The following is an 18,395-nucleotide window of genomic DNA, read 5'->3' on the forward strand; positions in this document are numbered from 1 at the left end:
AATTCCCCATCAACACCAAAGTGAAAAAAAAAAAAAACAATATATATATATATATACAAAAAATTAGATGGGCGTGGTGGTGTGCACCTACAGTCTCAGCTACTCCAGAGGCTGAGGTTGGAGGATCACCTGAGCCCCGAAGTCAAGGCTGCAAAGGGACATGATGATACCACTGCACTCCAGCCTGGGTGACAGAGTGAAACACAGTCTCAAATAAAAATGAAAACAAAAATCATATGTTGGGGTTGTTAAAGTCTAATGTAAGAATGACTCTTTTATCCATGAAATTGTAAAGAAGGAGAAAGAAATTAGTGCTAGTTTTACTGTCACACTTCAAACTGTAAAAGTTACAACCACAGTGTGACAAGCTCTTAGTAATAATAGAAAGGCATTAAATTTATAGATGGAAGACATAATCAGAAATGTGTTCCAACTGATGGCACTTGAGTTCAGTACTATGGAGGTTTTCAGGCATCCACCAGTGGTCTTGAAACCTATTCCTTGGCTGGGCACGGTGGCTCACACCTGTAATTCCAGCACTTTGAGAAGACAAGGTGGGCAGATCACGAGATCAGGAGTTCGAGACCAGCCTGGCCAACATGGCAAAAACCCATCTCTACTAAAAATACAAAAATTAGTCAGGCATGGTTGTTTGCACCTGTAATCCCAGCTACTCAGAAGGTTGAGGCAGGAGAATCACTTGAACTTGGGAGGCGGAGCTTGCATCAAGCTGAGATCGTGTGCCATTGCACTCCAGCCTGGGTGACAGAGTAAGACTGTCTTAAAAAAAAAGAAACCTATTCTTTATGGAGTAGGGGGGACCATTGTGCCGTATGTCCTCACTTCTATGTGGAATCTAAAGCAATTGAATTCATAGATGCAGAGAGTAGAACAGTGGTTACTAGGGACTTTAGGTTGGGTAAACAGGGGGATGACAATTAAAGATTGAAAAACCTCAACTGGATAGAAGAAGTTTAATTTTTTAATTCAATCTGTTGCACAGCATGGTAAATATGGTTAATACTTGAGTACTATACATTTCAATATAACTAAGAGTAAATCTTGAATGTTCTCTTCAGAAAAAAATGTCAAATATTTGAGGTGATGATAGGTTAATTAGCTTGATTTAATCACTCCACATTGTATTAAAAATCATTACAACACTTTTTATTAATATGTACAACTATAACTTGTTAATATATAATAAGAATAAAAATGTTTTATTATAGTTAAACAAATTATTGTCATTGACAGAATGCCAACTGATATGGTTTTGCTGTGTCCCCACCCAAATCTCATCTCGAATTGTAGCTCTCATAATTCCCACATGTTGTGGGAAGAACCCCTTGGGAAATAACTGAATCATGGGGTTAATTCCCCCATACTGTTCCCATGGTAGTGAATAAGCCTCACAAGAGCTGACGGTTTTTTAAGGGGAAAGCCCTTTCACGTGGTTCTCATTCTCTCTCTTGCCTGCTGCTAAGATGTGCCTTTCACCTTTTGTCATGATTGTGAGGCTTCCCCAGTCACGTGGTACTGTGAGTCCATTAAACCTCTTTTTCTTTATAATTTACACAGTCTTGGATATGTCTCATCCCAGCATTTTCTAACACTAATATGTGTAACTGTCTTTCGGTTCTTCTCTGAACAGTTGGTAACATGTTATTTATTTCTTCATTAATTGATGAAATAAACAGGACTTTCGAATGTATATTTTTGCAAGAATCATGACTTTACCTTTTAAAGAATGTACATTAGCAAAATAAATTCTTATTCAAAATAAAAGAACCACTGATCTACAATATACGATCTAAACCTTTGAGCTTTACATACGAGGCCTTTCATAATTGGGTTCTACCTACAGCTTTTGGGCCTCACATCTCCTGCCTGTACATATGCTGGAACCAAACACATTATTATCCAGTGTGCTATTCTTCCACCTTTGCCTGACCATGCATCCCCACTCACCTGGCAGTGCCCCTATGTGTTACTTCCAGTTGGGAGGAAGCATTTTCCTGCTCTCCTCAAACATTTCTTCCATTACACTCCTATGTCACCTGTACTTTCCTCCATCATAGCAGTCACCTATAGCAGTTGGCTCGGAACTATTTGTTGAGAATGATGAAATAGAGTCGAAATTATCCATTTAAGCTTTTATAAAATCTAAAAAGTTATTGTTTAATCACACATGTCCTTGTGATACCTTTTTCATTCAGAGCTCAAATTATTTAAGTCAATGTTAAAGCAATCAAGCCAATGAAAACATTCCATCTATATTATAAGAACTCTCTTACTATGCATGACTAAGATATAATAAATAAACACAACTATAAACCTTAAGCTTTGTACAGGTAAAAATTACTTTTATGAGAATGTTTTAAAATCCACCTTGAATATTTTTTAAGAAAAGAGTAATTAATATATGAACCATGAAAATCAGATGGTGAGAAAACATACAGTTGTGAGTGATGGCTTTGTAGTCACTGTCTTTAAGTCCAGTGATTAGTTCTTTAGAACAGATGTTTAACAAGTCAGACAAGAACAGAAATGCAAAGTGTACATTACTCTCCTGTGATTTCCCCAAAAGGAAAACAAAGCAAAACTAATATTTAACAAATAGTTGAAAAATAGACTTGATATTTGAATATGGAAAATTACAATTGACACAGTGGTCTAAATCCTAGAGCCAAATTAGAGTCACCTGAGAAGTTTTAAACACTACCCATGCTGCAGGCCTCACCTATAAGAGATTATGACATAATGGATGAAGGATGGGGTCCAGTATCAGAATTTTTTCAAAGTCCATTGAAAATTCTATTGTGCTGTCAGGAACCACCCTGAATGAACACCTTCCATATTATAGCAAAGCCCATCAAACAAAAAGAAATTGCAATGAAACTGCGTCCAATCAACATTATCCCATTCCCATGAGGGGAACAAAAAATATGAACATTATAAGATGGAAAATATTAATAATAGTTAACATTTAAGCAGAGCTTATTAGGTGGCAAGCATCATTCTAAGGGCTTCTAATACACTGACCTTTTAATACCTCAAAACAGTTCTGTAAAGTTGGCGCTATTTTATGCCTTTCTGCTTCTGCAAAAATAGCTGGCAGTTGTGGAATGCTTAACACTGTGAGACATTACTCTGAATGCTGCTATTTGCATTGACTCATTTAATCTTCATAACAGCTCTGTGAAGTAAGTACTGTTATTACAAGGCTCTCCATATATTTGGATGTGAAACCCACAGATATATTGAAGGCCTACTGTTCAACACTATTTTATATAAGGAACTCGAGCATCCATAGATTTTAGTATCCCTAGGGTTCGTAGAAACAATGTACCTCGGATATGAGGGCTGACCCATTGGATAGATGAGGAAACTAAGGCACAGAGAGGTTAAATAATTTGTCTAAGGCCACACAGCTAGTGAATGGCAAAACTAGAATCAGAAGCCAGGTAATCTAGTGATAGACTTAAAATACAAAAGTGATCTGTGTGATACAATAGGCATAAAATATATTGATATACAAGAAAATTACTAAAAATGTCTTTATTTTTCTCTTCTTCAAGGCATAGTTATACAAATAAAAGAAAAAGCTTACTTAAGAAAACTTAAATAACAATAATTGATTCTAGTTCTGAGAGAGGTACCCATGTTGGACCCAGCTAGAGATATTTCATGACCTAGAATGAAAAAAAGCAATTTAGAAGGATGTCAGAGATGAGAAACCCAACTCTATATCAGATTTGAAACCAAGAGATCAGTAGGAAGCCTGACTCCTCCTCCCTGTGCACTCCATGAAGACAAGGAAGGCACGTATATTGTTTATTGCTGATCAAAACTGCTCCATAAACACATTTGGACAAATGAAATCATTTAGCTACATATGATGTGAAATGACTGAATTCTAAGGCAGAACATTTTCAATTTTAACACCACATTTTTTCATATTTTATGAGATACTCATGTGTGTTAAATATCCTTCATATAACATTTATTTCTATATAATAAAATATTATAAAATATGCTGTTTTTAATTAAAATGATTTTTCGATATTTTATTTTTAACATGGAAATTTTACCTTGAAATTATTATTATAAAAACAGACATTTTAAATAATCATCTCAGTAGCTAGGTGACTACATTTCTAAGCCAAGCTGTTTAAACTTCTCTGAACCTCTCTGTGCTCCTCAGTTTGGGGGGCCATCCCGTCCTTACCTGGTTGGCTTCCTCCATGTGTGGTTGCTATATCTAATATCTACCCTTCTCTTGCTTAGCAAAGCACGAGTATCGATCTGCCCTTAATCAACAATACAATAGCTACATTCTGGGTTCTCACCAGAGAATATGCATATTTTACTTCCTGTTGACAAACCTAACATAAAACATTTGAGTGAGACATAATAGTCTTGAAGACCTCTTTAAAGAGTATTCTAAATTTTAAAATAAAATCAAACAAGGAACCAAATAATAGTATACTATGACCATAACTGCATTTTCTCTAAGTTGAATTTCTTTTGTAGAATTGCCCTTCTGAGTTGTAGCCCTGGCTCTATTGAGGTCATTAATAAGGAACATCCAATTAAACCATGCTACTCTATTTGTTACAGAAGTGGTACTAAGGATGTGATCTGCTACATCCCTCACAACTTCCTTCTGTTCTCTGGGGGAGATTTCTTTCATGCCAGGAAAACAGGAACCCAATATGTATTTTCATGGTTTTATCATATTTGCTGCATATTTTTCTCTTATTTCTTCACATTTTTATTTTATTTTACTATTATGTATTTATATTAATATGTATATTTCTTTAAATCACCACTTTTTGAGACACAGGAACTCGATAAACAAATAGCTTTGCAATAAAAATCAACAAAACTGAAAGAGATAATGATACATTCAGATACCACTGACTATGAAGAATGATGAGCAGAACTTTCAAAATTATGAAGGTTGAGTAAAACATTTTAAATTTCAAAAAACTAATAAATGCATTTCATTCACCTGTTACTTCCAAAATTATGCTGGCTTATTTTTAAAAGATGTGTTATTTTGATTCGGTTAATTTACAAACTTGTTATGCCCTTTCTAAGATAGAGTAACTTTTTAAACATATCATGATTCAAACTGATTTATACGTGGTTAAGCCTCAACTAGAATATTGTTTAAAGGTCGGGACAGTATTTAAGAGAACATCAGAATTGTGAAAAACTCCAAGCCTCAATTTTTCAGTTTACTTAGGTTTTCTTATGGCTCAATAATATCAAATGACTCATATAACTCAGTAAGCTGATTTTGATTCTAATTTCAATGAAATTTTTTTAACTGAAATGCCTGATTAACAGCTATACCTTTGTTCAAAAATAACATGCTATAATAAAAATTAAATGCAGTATAGTTATAGAATAGAATATATTTCTCAGTATTTTAAGCATAATTCACTAGGTAGAAGAGAGACTGAAATGACTGTTTCTCAAAACATAGCTTTTTGGAGACCAAAAGAAATAAAGTTAAAGTAGGAAACTGACCTGGAATTATTTCAGGAAATTAGAATATTTGTGATCAATTAAAAGAAAAGAATATTCAAAGTTTTTAAATTAATATGAGTATTTTTGTTATCATAGGGCTTATTTCAAATTGTCTGTAGGCATCTCCCAAACATAACATTTTTCATAATTGTTGGAAATTATCTTGGAAAGCATAAATTATCACAATTGAAGTGATACAGCATCAGTTAGCGATGAAAACGAACTAACTAAGCCTACAATGCTTACCATATCATGCTTCTCCATCAACTCAGAATGCAATTTTATTTTGTATAATGAAGAAAACAGTGTAGAAGAAAAGAAGTTTTACAAATTCAGTGCGTGATGATTTCATTTGACAAGTGGGATGAGAGTGGGAAGAGTAGGTGTGAGAAGCTTACTGCTTTTAGTAAAGTTAAAAACTAAATTGTGACTGAATCAGACCAAGAAAAGATTTTTAAAGACTGAATTTTAGATCAAAATCCCAGTTTTATACTTTTCCATATATATGAATATACTTTGGAGGCATAAACATGTTCATGATAGAGCAAAATCAACATTAGAAAAGAGGGAAATTTGGCCGGGAGTGGTAGCTCATGCCTATAATCCCAGCACTTTGAGAGGCCAAGGCAGGCGGATCACCTGAGGTCAGAAGTTTGAGATCAGCCTGACCAACATGGAGAAACCCTGTCCCTGCTAAGAAAATACAAAATTAGCCAGGCATAGTGGGGCATGCCTGCAATCTCAGCTACTCTAGAGGCTAAGGCAGGAGAATCGCTTGAACCCAGGAGGTGGAGGTCCTGGTGAGCCGAGATTGTGCCATTACACGCTAGCCTGGGCAACAAGAGTGAAACTCCATCTAAAGAAAAAAAAAAGAGGGAAATTTATATGGAATAGGAAGCTAAGAGGATGTGCAGCAGTCCTGGAAGAATGACACAGATCTTTTAACCTTAAAAATAATATTATTAAGAACTTATAGATAGTTCAGTTTTTTATGATACAGCTTTCTGGTATTACTTGTAAGCTCAGGAAAACACTTTTAGAACATATCCTTTTGTGCAATAATGTAATTTCCTAGAGTGTTTACAGACTTTAAGGAACTAAGACTGAACATAAAACATTCCAGTGTGAAATTAACTCTTTAAGAAGTCTAATTATAAAAATCTAGTTAGTCTTATGAAAGAATTTTTAAAACTACAAAGTAATATTTTTACCAACATAGAACACTGTTGTCTTTGAAATAACACTTAATTGAATGAAATATATCTTATTTGGCTCTATTTTACTGCAAACATTAAAATAATAAATACAAACTGTTCTTAAACCGATTCTTAGAAGAAATGCAAAACTCCCTCAAAGAAAGAAGAACAATCATCAGAATTAAAATTATCTTACAGTTTGAATATAAGTGATCTTGTTAAAAACAAAATCAGAAAACAAAACTTCCAGTTCTGCTAATACACAAAATGAACATGAATGTATAAATAATTTTTAACAGTGAGAACATTTTTGTTATTTACTAACAACGTATCTATAATAAAGTGTAACTATGTTATATAACATGCATTTTAAATTGGCCAAATTTGTAACATATTAACTCTTCCATAAAGTATTTAAAATATACCTCTCAGTCTCACTGGAAAATCACTTCATTTTCTATAGAATATTATCAAGAAACTTGCAAGATGTGGATTATCTAGTTTAAAAGATCAAAACTTTTATGCCCACATAAGCCAGGCAAACATGCAAGAAGAGTCTTATAAACAATAAGAGGACATGAAAAAGACTGCAGATTGTCTGCCTCTGCTAAAGGTGTCAAAAAAACAAAAACAAGAAACCTTAAAATATTCTATGTGCCAAACAATGTTTAAGAGCCATATGCAGCCTCCCAAGCTGCCAGATTGCAGCTCTAGAAAAGCTGTAGCCAAGATAGAGCTCAACCAAAAATATAACCTTTGCCAACAGGGGAGGCCAATAAATTCTAACACTTGCAGAGTAGATAGAATAGAATGACTTTCTTATGAGCATGCATGCTTCATTCAGTTAGTAATCTTTGCTTATAAATTTTGAGGTATAACCCATTAAGTCTGTTGATTATTAACATCTGCCATATGGTTTTAAAACAAGATGCCTCAATCCCAGGTGGAAAAGGGAGAATCTCAATTCAGACCCTCCAATGATCACAGGCACACAAAGAACCAGTCTGTATAAGGCTCAACCTCAACCAAAGGCCTCTTTATTCTGAGCAGGTCAGGCCATGTTGGAGCCCTAACTGTGATCTACTGTGGTCTGGGTGCACATCCTGTGATCTTTTAAGGTAACTGAGTTGGATCCTTTATGAGCACATTAATTTACTAGGAACCTGATGAAAAGCAGTACATATCAAAATACATTTGAAATTTATTTTATCTATCACTCAAGCGGAAGGAAACAGAAAAAGTGAGCAGAGAAGACAGAGGAAAAGAGCAAGAGACCAACAAGCAAGACGTATTTCCCCAGACCACCTGGGCCTTATTGTGAGAAAGGCCTGAAGCTGCAGATCATTACCCCAAAGACCTGAGGTACACCAGGAGGAGGTTCCCGCTGCCTTGAGAGACAACCCCCTGGGTGTTCATGAATTGACTGCAGAATGAAATACTATTCACTTCCTTCCCTACTGATGATGCCAGAGAAACTCAAAAAAAGGGGCCATTGTTCTGGCAATTAATTTAGAAATCTATACAGTAATTTTTTTCCTTATGGAGATCTGTTTGGGATTCTTTATATGTATATATTAAATAATAACTTGTTAAGTAATATTTTCCACACATCCTCAAATTCAGTTATACACACACACACACACACACACACACACACACACACACACACCTTATACATATTAGGTGTAAAGATTGAAACAAATATGCATTTTTAAAACAGATGTCCATATTTTATAGTAAGTTTTACTAATACTGAATTCCTCATATTTCTGAAATACTATAATATACTGGTTTCTTACTCTTTGACAAAAAGAAAAGCTTAACTCTATGAGAATATATTTTTTATTTCAACCCTTTGGATATAAATGAATCACACATCCATTACTAATAATTATTAAGTGAAATATATGAATCCATATTATATAATACAGTATGTAATATCTATAACATTAGCACAATAAAAACTAACATATATTGAAAATTTACTATGTGCCAGACACTACATTAGGGGTTTACATGGGTCATTTCACCTAATCTTTCCTGAAATGTATGAGATAAACACTCTTACAATCTCCACTTTCCGTTGAATTAGACAGGCTTAAAGAAGTAACTTCCAAAAGACAATTAAGCTGGTAAGTGTTAGAATGATTGCTCAAACCCCAGTTCAAATCCCCCATCACTGCTCTCCTTTTCTCTTTTACCATATATTTTTAATGGTATATACAATACAGAGAAAGTAATTTCTGTTTAGCAGTTAAGAAGAATACTAGAAGATTAATTCCTAGATTTTACAAAACTATATTCAAGGAAAACTATACAATCATATATTTTATTTAATAATTATTTCAATTATCTTTTTATAAGATCTGCAAGCATGTTCACCATTTTTAAAAGATGATATTCTATCATGAACATTTTATCTATTCAAACTCAAAAACCGTAAACATGCTGCCTTAACAGGACTCTCAACTCTGAAACAACGTTTGTTGGAAGATAAACAAAAAAAAAAACCTGAAATCTGTGAAAGGTATAGATAAAGGAAATGCAAAATTTTAAGAAAATTCTGTCGCAGATAGTTCTTTTAAAAGAAGTATGGAAAAAGTACTGAAAAATGTCATAACTTTATTAATGACCAGATATGAAATCACATCTTTACTGAGGATGCTAACCTAGAGTAGAATAGACCAATCTTTCTATATAATATGAACAGTATCATACATGTACACCAATTCCACTAACATAAAATCCAAATTAGAAAGTGAAATATGGGATCTGTGAATGTTACACCCAGTTTAGCTGCACCTAAGTTACCTAATTAAGTGTCTTATGAAATACAGACCACATTCTAGTATTCAAATTTAGATATCATTTCTTTGTATATCTATCTTTACTAGTTTTACTAACAATGCTCTTTCACATATCTCTTGGTAATAAAATTTACCGTCATATCTTTACATAAGACTTTTGAGACTTTGTATTAGAATCAAATCAATGCCTCTTTAAATAAATACCATTTACACAGCTCCTTTAAAGACTGAAATTCCAAAATAAATTCTATGTTATAGCTTAGCAAAACATAAAGTCAACAATACTTATCTAGAAAATATTTTCTAACGCTTAGAAATCATGTTGAAATGATTAGTTTAGTTTTATACAGATTCCTAAGTCAGTGATGGTCAAGTGCCAGTCTAAATTCAAATGTATTGTGAAAAGTTACTGAAAATGTTATATTCACCAGTTTACAGCCTGTAAGACTTGGGGTCTCTTTTGTTTGCCTCTCACATCAGTTAATAAAATGATTTAAGATTCCACTTATTCTAACAGAGAGGGTACACATCTATAATAACTTCTCTTCACTTTAACCAGAACAAAGGCCTACATTATAAATAAAATATTAAATCAGTTTTCGAGCTCCCAATTTTTGTGCATAACTTACTCTCTTGGACATGAATGGATGGAATGCTAGGTGAAGACTAGGCCTTCATAGCAGAATCAATGAGAACTTGAAAAAAGAAACATTTAAACACTATCTTTGTTAAAATTTTATATATTATGTTAAGGCAATAAAGTATCATATAACACATAATAATTTCCTATCTACATTGTTAACTACAGATGAGATTTTTTTTTACTTATTCATATAAAGTAAATACCTGCAAAATAATACCAGCATGTAAACAAAATCAATGTTCTTTGTATTGAATATTTTTGTCTTTTACTTTGTTCCAAAGTAAGAATTATTTTTATTGAGTTTATTCTAGATTACCTGACTTTAAACTATAATGTTTTTACATAAATTTTTATCCTAAAGGGTAGTTGTAGGATAGTTTTTACAAATTAAAAGAAATTAGCAACATAATCATTTTAAATTTTCATAGTGCCTATTTCAAATGACTATCAGTAATTTTTACTTTCTGCAATACATAAAATATGTCCCCAAAGTATAAATACCACAAAGTATAAAAGAAAGCAAAATTAACTAAAGTGGGACTACACTTGAAATACCAAAAAAAAAAAAAAAAAGGGGAACTGTGTATATAAAAACTTCACAGGGCACATATTTTCATAAAATGTTTCTTCTACACTAAGTGACATGAAAAATTTTAAAACATAAGCAAAGGAGTTAAGATATAATTTACAAAGCTGTGCACTGGGTACCTAAAGTATTGCTAAATTCCAACTACTTGAAAGCCAGACTATACTGAAAACAGTACATTATTTTAATGTTAAATCAGTTTTTACTAAAATTATCTTTTAGGAAATCTATTTTAAATAAAATGATATTACATCTCAAAACCAATTTCTGAAGAAAAAAATCTCAAAGTATTTCATAAAACCAATCACGGCAATAAATAAATACCTAAGATTATTTAAATAATGGTTCTTCCTCAGAAAATAGCATAAGAATAGAAAAACAAATTTTAGGGAACCTGCTAAAAATACTAAGCAGCTACTGAACACCATTAAAATATCTGCTTTTTTCCAGATAATTCATTCCTTTTAGATGCCCAAGGAAATACAGTGATCAGATTTTGTGAATACATGTATCATAAGTAATAACTATTAGTTTACTTTTCTAATAATTTTTAAAATATGCAAATTTCCACTGGAAAATACTCAAAGAAACTACAGATTTTAACTATTTAAAAACAAAGAGATGCCATTATATACCTAACCAAAAATAAAATAAAATAAAAATGCACAGTACCAAATGCTAATGCTACAGGTGATGAGAGGAGTAAAATTAAACCTCTTGTCAGAGAAGGGAAATAGATTCACGTGTATATAAGCACCAATAAATCAAACAGAGGAGGATATAGCATCTTCCAGAGATGCGGCCATAACTATAGGCCACTGCTTAAAGTTAGGGGGCATGCTAATAACAAAGCCTCAGACAGGCCTGACACCTAATGAGGAAGTTATCTCCCACAATCACTCCTGTATCCCTAAAGGGCTGCTACTATCATTTTCAAGTAAATACAAAGATACAGAGAGAATAAGCAGAATCGCTGCCCTAGATTATAAAATGGCATGTACTTGTACTATGTGAACATTTTCATCACAGCTCAAGTCTTACCTCATAGGACCAGACACATTGAGTCCCACCAAAACGGCGAACGCATCTTCCTACTTCCACATCCTCGTGAGTTGTGTACATTTCTCGAAGGCATTCACCAATATGTGGCACCATCCTCCTGAGAACTTCTCGGCTAAAGATCATGCCAGGTCCTCCCATACAGAAGTTCTCCCCAGGCTCCAGTCCCAGCTTTCCAAGCTCTTCAATATTCCCTAGGCCAGTCTGTCCCAGGTAGAGAGGCTTACTGCTGTTCAGTGATCTAAGAAACTCTTCTAATTTATCACCTACAAAGAGAAAGGTGACAATTACTATGTCTCCTTATTTCATTATCGCTTATAATGTACAAGGTAAGGGACAGAACGTTCAACATTGTACTTAAACTCCTCAGTCTTATGCAATTGAAAAGAAAAAAAAAAAACCTCTCCCAATATTCTGTTATTTTAAAAAGACTAATTCACAGTTATTAAGTAAAACATATTAAAATTATATCAGCTTCTGGTTAAGGTCACTGAAAAACCTTAACAGCTCTGACAATCATCACTTTTCTGCAAAAATTTACAAGGAAAGCAGACAGTTTCTTAGTACATTTGAAGTAACAAAAAGTTCCCAGTAATATTAAATACTGATATTTAGCATTGTTTTGGCTGTTGATACCTAATAATTGCTTTTTACTCATAATTGGTTTAGTTCGGTGTTTTGCCATTAACTAAACCTGAGTCATATACAACCCATACAGTTTTGGAGGGTGTCTGAATCAAACTTGTTTTGAAATTTAATTTGGGAAGGCACCTTTTAGGAAAAAAATATGTGTTTGTCAAAAATTAGTGTAATTGGTTTCACTTGTAATTAAAAGTAAAAATATTCAGCTAAAACAGTTCAGAAGCACTTGGCACTCTACCAAGTGCTACATTGGAGTAAGTAGAGAGTCACCTTTTTCATATTCCCAGTCAGCATCTTTACTACTGTTTTTGATGAGCACAGCATCTGCATTCATTATCTTGATCCCATGGCTTGCCCCCTGGATCTCAATGAGTTTCAGCTATTATTGAGTTCTTAATACAAAACACATTTCATTCTAAATGAAATTGAAATAATATGGCATTTCGATGTTCTGAAGGACACCTTTTCAAACTATTTAAACAAATGACAGAAGTAGGTGCTGTTAATGCATTTTATAAATTTTCTTCAAAATGTGGCAAACTTCTGCCAAGAAACCTTTGTGATTTTGAGACACTCAAGACAAGGTACTTGAAGTAGAGGAAGGTTTCTTCTTTGAGTCAATCCTATCACTGTTAAAAATGTAATGAAGCCATTCTTTATTTTTGTACCCAATTACCAGTATTTTCTATTCCAACAAGCTCTGGAATGACTTCCCTCCTTCCAATCCAAACCCAAGAAATCTCTAGTTATTATAATTACATTAATTCCTTGTGCCAAAATGTGACAGTTAGGGTTTATTGTTTGGCTTTTTCTTTGTTTTTCTTGCATTACGTGAAAAGTACTATCTGAACCAGGAGAAAGCAATGAGGCTACAAATAGAGAGGCATAAAATAAGGAAGGGCTGCCCCCCTTTGACCAAGAAGCTAGGAAATGTGGAAAGCACAGACAAAACTCATTCAGTACAACCCTGCACTTCCCTTACGTTCCTCCCCATCTCAGCAACTGGTTGGACTGGACAGATTCACTTCTCTGACCCAGGGAACTTTGATCCGCTGAGTTTAGAAATTCTCTGTCCAGAGCCGCCCACACTCCGGGAAAAAGACCGCGCCTCTTTTAAACTGACAAAAAAAGTTTTTTCTTGCTGTGGCTGCCTGTGATTCTGGGAAGGACTTCCAGCCTCTGCTTATCACCGCGGCCACCAAAATGCACTGGAAAGAATCCAGTACTACTGTGTGCTAGTACAGCCGGATGTTCCCAGGGTCTGGCTTATTAGCGCGTGCTTTCCTCCTCTTCTCCACCACCAATTCCTTACAATGTGCCCATCCTCTCCGAGCTTTATTGAGGTGTGGCAGGGGGATGGGGGACGGCCTGGTGCTGCACTGTAGTGGCTAGAAGGAGCAGCGCGCTGGGGCGGTGGGGATGCCCAAGGACTCCCAGGGTATGGAGAGTTGTGCCAAAGGGAAGGGAACACATAGGGAAGGGTCTGGAATAGCGAAGACGATTTCTCAGTCTGAACAGTTCCAAAAGTGAGCTAGATCCAGTTTAAACAAAAGAGCAAAATTCAAAGCAAGAACACTGGATCTTCAGACTGGTTCTAGCCAGCATCCTCGATCTTCCCTTCCTGTACCAAAGACCACGCCCCTCTGGACTGATTGGGGAAATTACCATCAGCGGGGGCTTTCAGAGGAGGGCAGAATGGGAATGGCCTTTGGTTTAGCTCTAAGGTCCCTTTTCTCACCTCTCCCACACGGTAAAGACTAACGGTTATGCGTGAGGCGGCACCGAAAAGGGCAAGTGAGGAAAGCGAATAAAGCCAGGCAGGTGTGAGGAGGGTCCAGATTGCAGAAGACGAGGCGCGGGCTAGGAATGGTGGGCGGATGCAAGGGGTGGGGAGGGCGGGCCAGGGCCTGTGGGAGCCCGGAGCACGTGCTGGCAGAGAAGAAGCAGATGGGCTGGGCAGGGGCTAGAGCCCGTTATACGCAAAGGAGTCGGGGAGGCGGGCAGGCTGGAAAGCCGGCGCAAGGAGGTCACCTTTGATGTAGACATCGTCGTCGGCGCGCATGAACCACTCATACTTGTCCAGGTAGTGGTCGTGCATGTACTTGATCATCATGAAGGACTTTTTCTGGGGCGGATAGGAGTCGTCCACCCCCGGAAGCGCGATGACAGGCAGGGGTGGCGGGGGCTGGCCGGCGTTGGGGGGCTGCTGGCTGGAAAAGAACTCCACGCGGCCAGGGATGAAACGCGCCCAGGTCCGCTGTGCGGCCAGCGCACGGCTGCCCACGTACTTCTGCGCGGTCATCACCCCCACGTACAGGAAGTCCCGGGGTCTGGCGCTCGGGGCGGCAGCGCCCCCGTCCCCGCTGCCGTTGTGGCTACTCCCCGGCCGGCCGCCTCTCCGCTGCCCAGCCGCGCCCCCGTCCTCCTCCACGGGTTCCCCCTTGGCCGCTGGAGCACCGGGAAGCCCCGTCGCGCCCTCAGGATCGCGTCCTCGCTGCCGCTGCTGCAGCGGAGGTGGCTGCTGCCAGGGGCTGCTTCGAAAATTGGTGATCCCGGGCGCTGCCTCGGGCAGCGGTGGCCCCTGGAGCTCCAGGCGCGCGGGGGGCGGCGACTGCTCCTGCCGCGGCGGGGACTGGGGCTGGGGGAGCGGCCGCTGAGCGCCGGCGCCGGGGCCAGCGGCGGAGCGACCGTAGTAGGAGCAGAGGCTGGAGCCGCGTCTCTTCCTCTCGCTCAGTTCCGCCACCCTAGGGGCGATGAGCCAGGACGCGGCGGTGAAGCCCAGCACCAGCCCTAATGCCACGCTCATCCACGGGCGGCGGGAGCGCACGGCCATCGCGGCTGCCCCCGGCGCGGACGCTTTCTGGGCGGCCGCGGCGCCACACGCGGGTCTCCTGGCTCACACCCGCCCCTCCTCTGCCTTTGCGCCCCCAGCACCGGCCGCAGCCCCCCGCCTAGGCGCCGACGCCGGCTGGAGGTCGGAGCGCCCAGGACGCCTTGACTTCCGCGGGCTGCAGCTGCCGGCCGGGCTCCCACTCCACTATGGGCTAGGGCTCCGAGCGAGGGTGGGGAGTGAAACTTCTCCCGGCGGCGGCGGCAGCGGCGGTGGTGGTGGTGGTGGTGGCGGCGGCGGCGGCAGCGAGAGGAGCTGCAGGAGGAGGAGGAGGAGGAGCAGCGGCGGCGGCAAGGCGTCTGCTCCTAGGCTGCCACCCTGTCAGTGGCGCGCCTGGTCCCTCCCTCCTCCCTCCTTCCCGAGCCCCCGCCCTCGCTCCCGCCTCCCGCCCCCCCACCGCCGCCGGGGTCCGTGCTGGCCGGGGAGAGGAGGAGCCGCAGGCGGCACCTCTGCCAGCCGGAGGGAAGCGCGGGCCGCGGTGTTTCCCCGTCACCCGCCCTTGGACACCCCCCAGCCCCCGTCCGCGCCTCAGTCTGGAGTCGGCCTTCTCTCCGGAAGGAAACGATCCCGGTTGGGCCGCCTCCGGCTTGCAGCGCCGACGCCCCCTCGTCCCTCCTCCCCCAGCACTGGCTCGTCGTCCCATTTCCCATCGCGTCCCGCCCCTCCGCCGGCCTCCGGACCCCCGCGTCTGGGGGCTCCGCTGGCCTCCTCCCGGCGCCTCGGCGGAGCTGACCTCATCTGCGGAGCTCGGGTCCCGGAGCCCCCACCAAGTGCGTTCCTGTCCCTCGGGGCGCGCCTCCCCAGGCCCACAGCACTGTACGTCCTGGCGTGACCCTTCCCACTCTGCCCCGCCCAAGTCTGCCAGAGCGCCACTCTTAGCATTTTCGGTCCTTTTCACGTTGTTCTTACCGCTGCCACTCCGCGCCTTCTCCCTCTACTCCTTGTCCTGGTCACTGCTCAGGAAACCAAACTTCCCATCCCAGCACCTCTCCTCCCAGCCTAAATTCCCTCCTACCTGCATCCTCCACTACCTCTCCTCAGTCCTTCACAGAAGCACCATTGTCGCTTGGTGTCTCTTCTAAGAAAATCTCTGAGGGATTTGAAATACCTATCCTGAAAGGCCGAGGGAGATGATGATAAGTGGGGGTTCAGTCCCCAAAGCACATAAAAATCCCATGTCCTCTACCTGTTGAGTTGGAAAATGTGGGGCTTCCCGATGGTCTCCCCGTCAGCTCTGCTGATGATATCTGTTCTAGAAATGAGAACCATTTTCAGTCTTGGTAGAAGATTGGCTCAGTGGCACTGGGAAATAGTAGAGAAATGGGCACATATTATTCATTCACAAGGCCAAACAAAGGAAATTCTTACCCCCAGAAAATAAGTGAACTTAGTCGAAAAATAAAATAGAAGATATGATTTTTATATTTGCCTATGAACCATTTTATTTTCTAAGGCTAAGACAGGAAATTTTTTACCTCTCCAATGAGGGAGGAAAAATCTCCAGCAACAGAATCTCAAAAAAAGTTAAGTTGTATTGGCCAAAGTCATCGTGACTTAGTTACATTAGCAAGAAATTACCTGAGGGTGTATGACATTTTGAAGAAGGGAACATTGACAAATTTCTCTCTAAAGGTTGTGCATAAAACTATGCTCTGGGGTGCATTTGTCATCCCAAGCCCTTCCTTCTCTTCAAATTTCAGTCTTCTGTTTTAGACATCAAACGCAAAGGGATGGTATTGAATGGCATTAGACAAAATGGCTCGATCCAGCGAGGTGCTGGCAGCGTCCCTGGAACACTAGGCCTGCCTGGAGCCCTTGGAGGAATGGTTCTTTCCACACAGGTCACTGGCTCTGCGTGAGCACGTCTGACTAAATATTTCATCTGCTGGACAATGAATCTCGTTTTCCATGTCTAGGTTTTGCCCAGAGACACTTGGGAATACAGATTATTGGATTCTCTCAAAGTTAAATTTTAGTTAGAATACAAAGCTAGTCAAACAGGCTCCTTCAGATCTAAAAATATATCTTCCCAAAGGTATTTTAAAGTTTCTAGAACAGTGCTACTCAATAGAACTTTCTTTATAATGGAATTTTTTTTTATTTGTGCTGATAAGACAGTTAGTAGCCACATATAATTATGGAGCATTGAAAGGTGACTAGTGGTGTGACTGATGAAATGAATTTTCATTTTATTTAATTTTAATTACTTTTTATTTAAATAGCCCCATGTGGCTAGGGGCTACCTTGTAAAACAGCATATTCCCAGAGGATTTCCTATTGCATATGGTTAACAGTGAGAAACAAATAAGTCCACCTACATACCAGCATCCTTTCCCCTGCAGTATTCAGCTGGGCTTTATGCTAATTGATTCCATTCATGTAGTTGATCTACAAAATCATTAATTCTCATTGGGCATTAATAACCCATTCATCAACTGTTCAGAACATTTGGGGAGAAAGTTAACATCATTTGCTTATTCAACAAGTGTATATTAGAGATTAAATATTAGACAAGGTGATGTCAACAAACTATTCAGTGCTTCTCATGATGAAGCTTATAGTCCATTGAAGAAGAGAGACATTAAACATCACACTATAAAATGAATTACAATGGTGATAAATGATATGATCAGAGATACAGAGTACTGTGAGAATATTTATAAGAGCATCTAATTTAGTCTGGGAATCAGGGAAGGCACTAGAAAACATTCAAATAAAATGAAAGTCATTGAAGTGAAGTTACATACAAGGCAAGTGACCTTGGGCAAGTTATTAAAATTCTCTAAGTTTTGGATTTCTCATCTGTAAACTCATTCTGTGAGACTTTATTAATATACTATCTGAAGTGCTTAGCATAATGTTTGGTTCATTGTAGACACTTGGGAAATGTTAGTTCTCCTCATTTTCTAATCCATTCCTTCGTGATAAAACCTCTCTCTCATGGTATCTATCATCTCATTTTTATTACATTTCACCTTTCATTTATTTAACAGATACTTACTTAGTATCTACTATAAGGCAGACAGAATTACTG

At 39.0% G+C, this 18,395-nt stretch overlaps 1 protein-coding gene across 1 annotated transcript in view; it reads right to left on the minus strand.

Annotated features, from left to right (window-relative positions):
* Window positions 1–15,689, minus strand: part of CHSY3 (chondroitin sulfate synthase 3) — a 276,989-nt gene extending 261,300 nt beyond the window's left edge. The window contains exons 1-2 of the mRNA XM_017532488.2: window positions 14,503–15,689; window positions 11,812–12,095 (exon numbers count right to left, since the gene is read on the minus strand). Coding sequence (XP_017387977.1) covers window positions 11,812–12,095; window positions 14,503–15,304 — 1,086 coding nt within the window. The 5' untranslated portion in view covers window positions 15,305–15,689. The remainder of the gene's footprint in view (window positions 1–11,811; window positions 12,096–14,502) is intronic.
* Between the last annotated feature and the right edge of the window lie 2,706 nt (window positions 15,690–18,395).

Source organism: Cebus imitator, unplaced genomic scaffold (assembly GCF_001604975.1).
Source record: "Cebus imitator isolate Cc_AM_T3 unplaced genomic scaffold, Cebus_imitator-1.0 Scaffold76, whole genome shotgun sequence".
NCBI lineage: Eukaryota > Metazoa > Chordata > Mammalia > Primates > Cebidae > Cebus > Cebus imitator.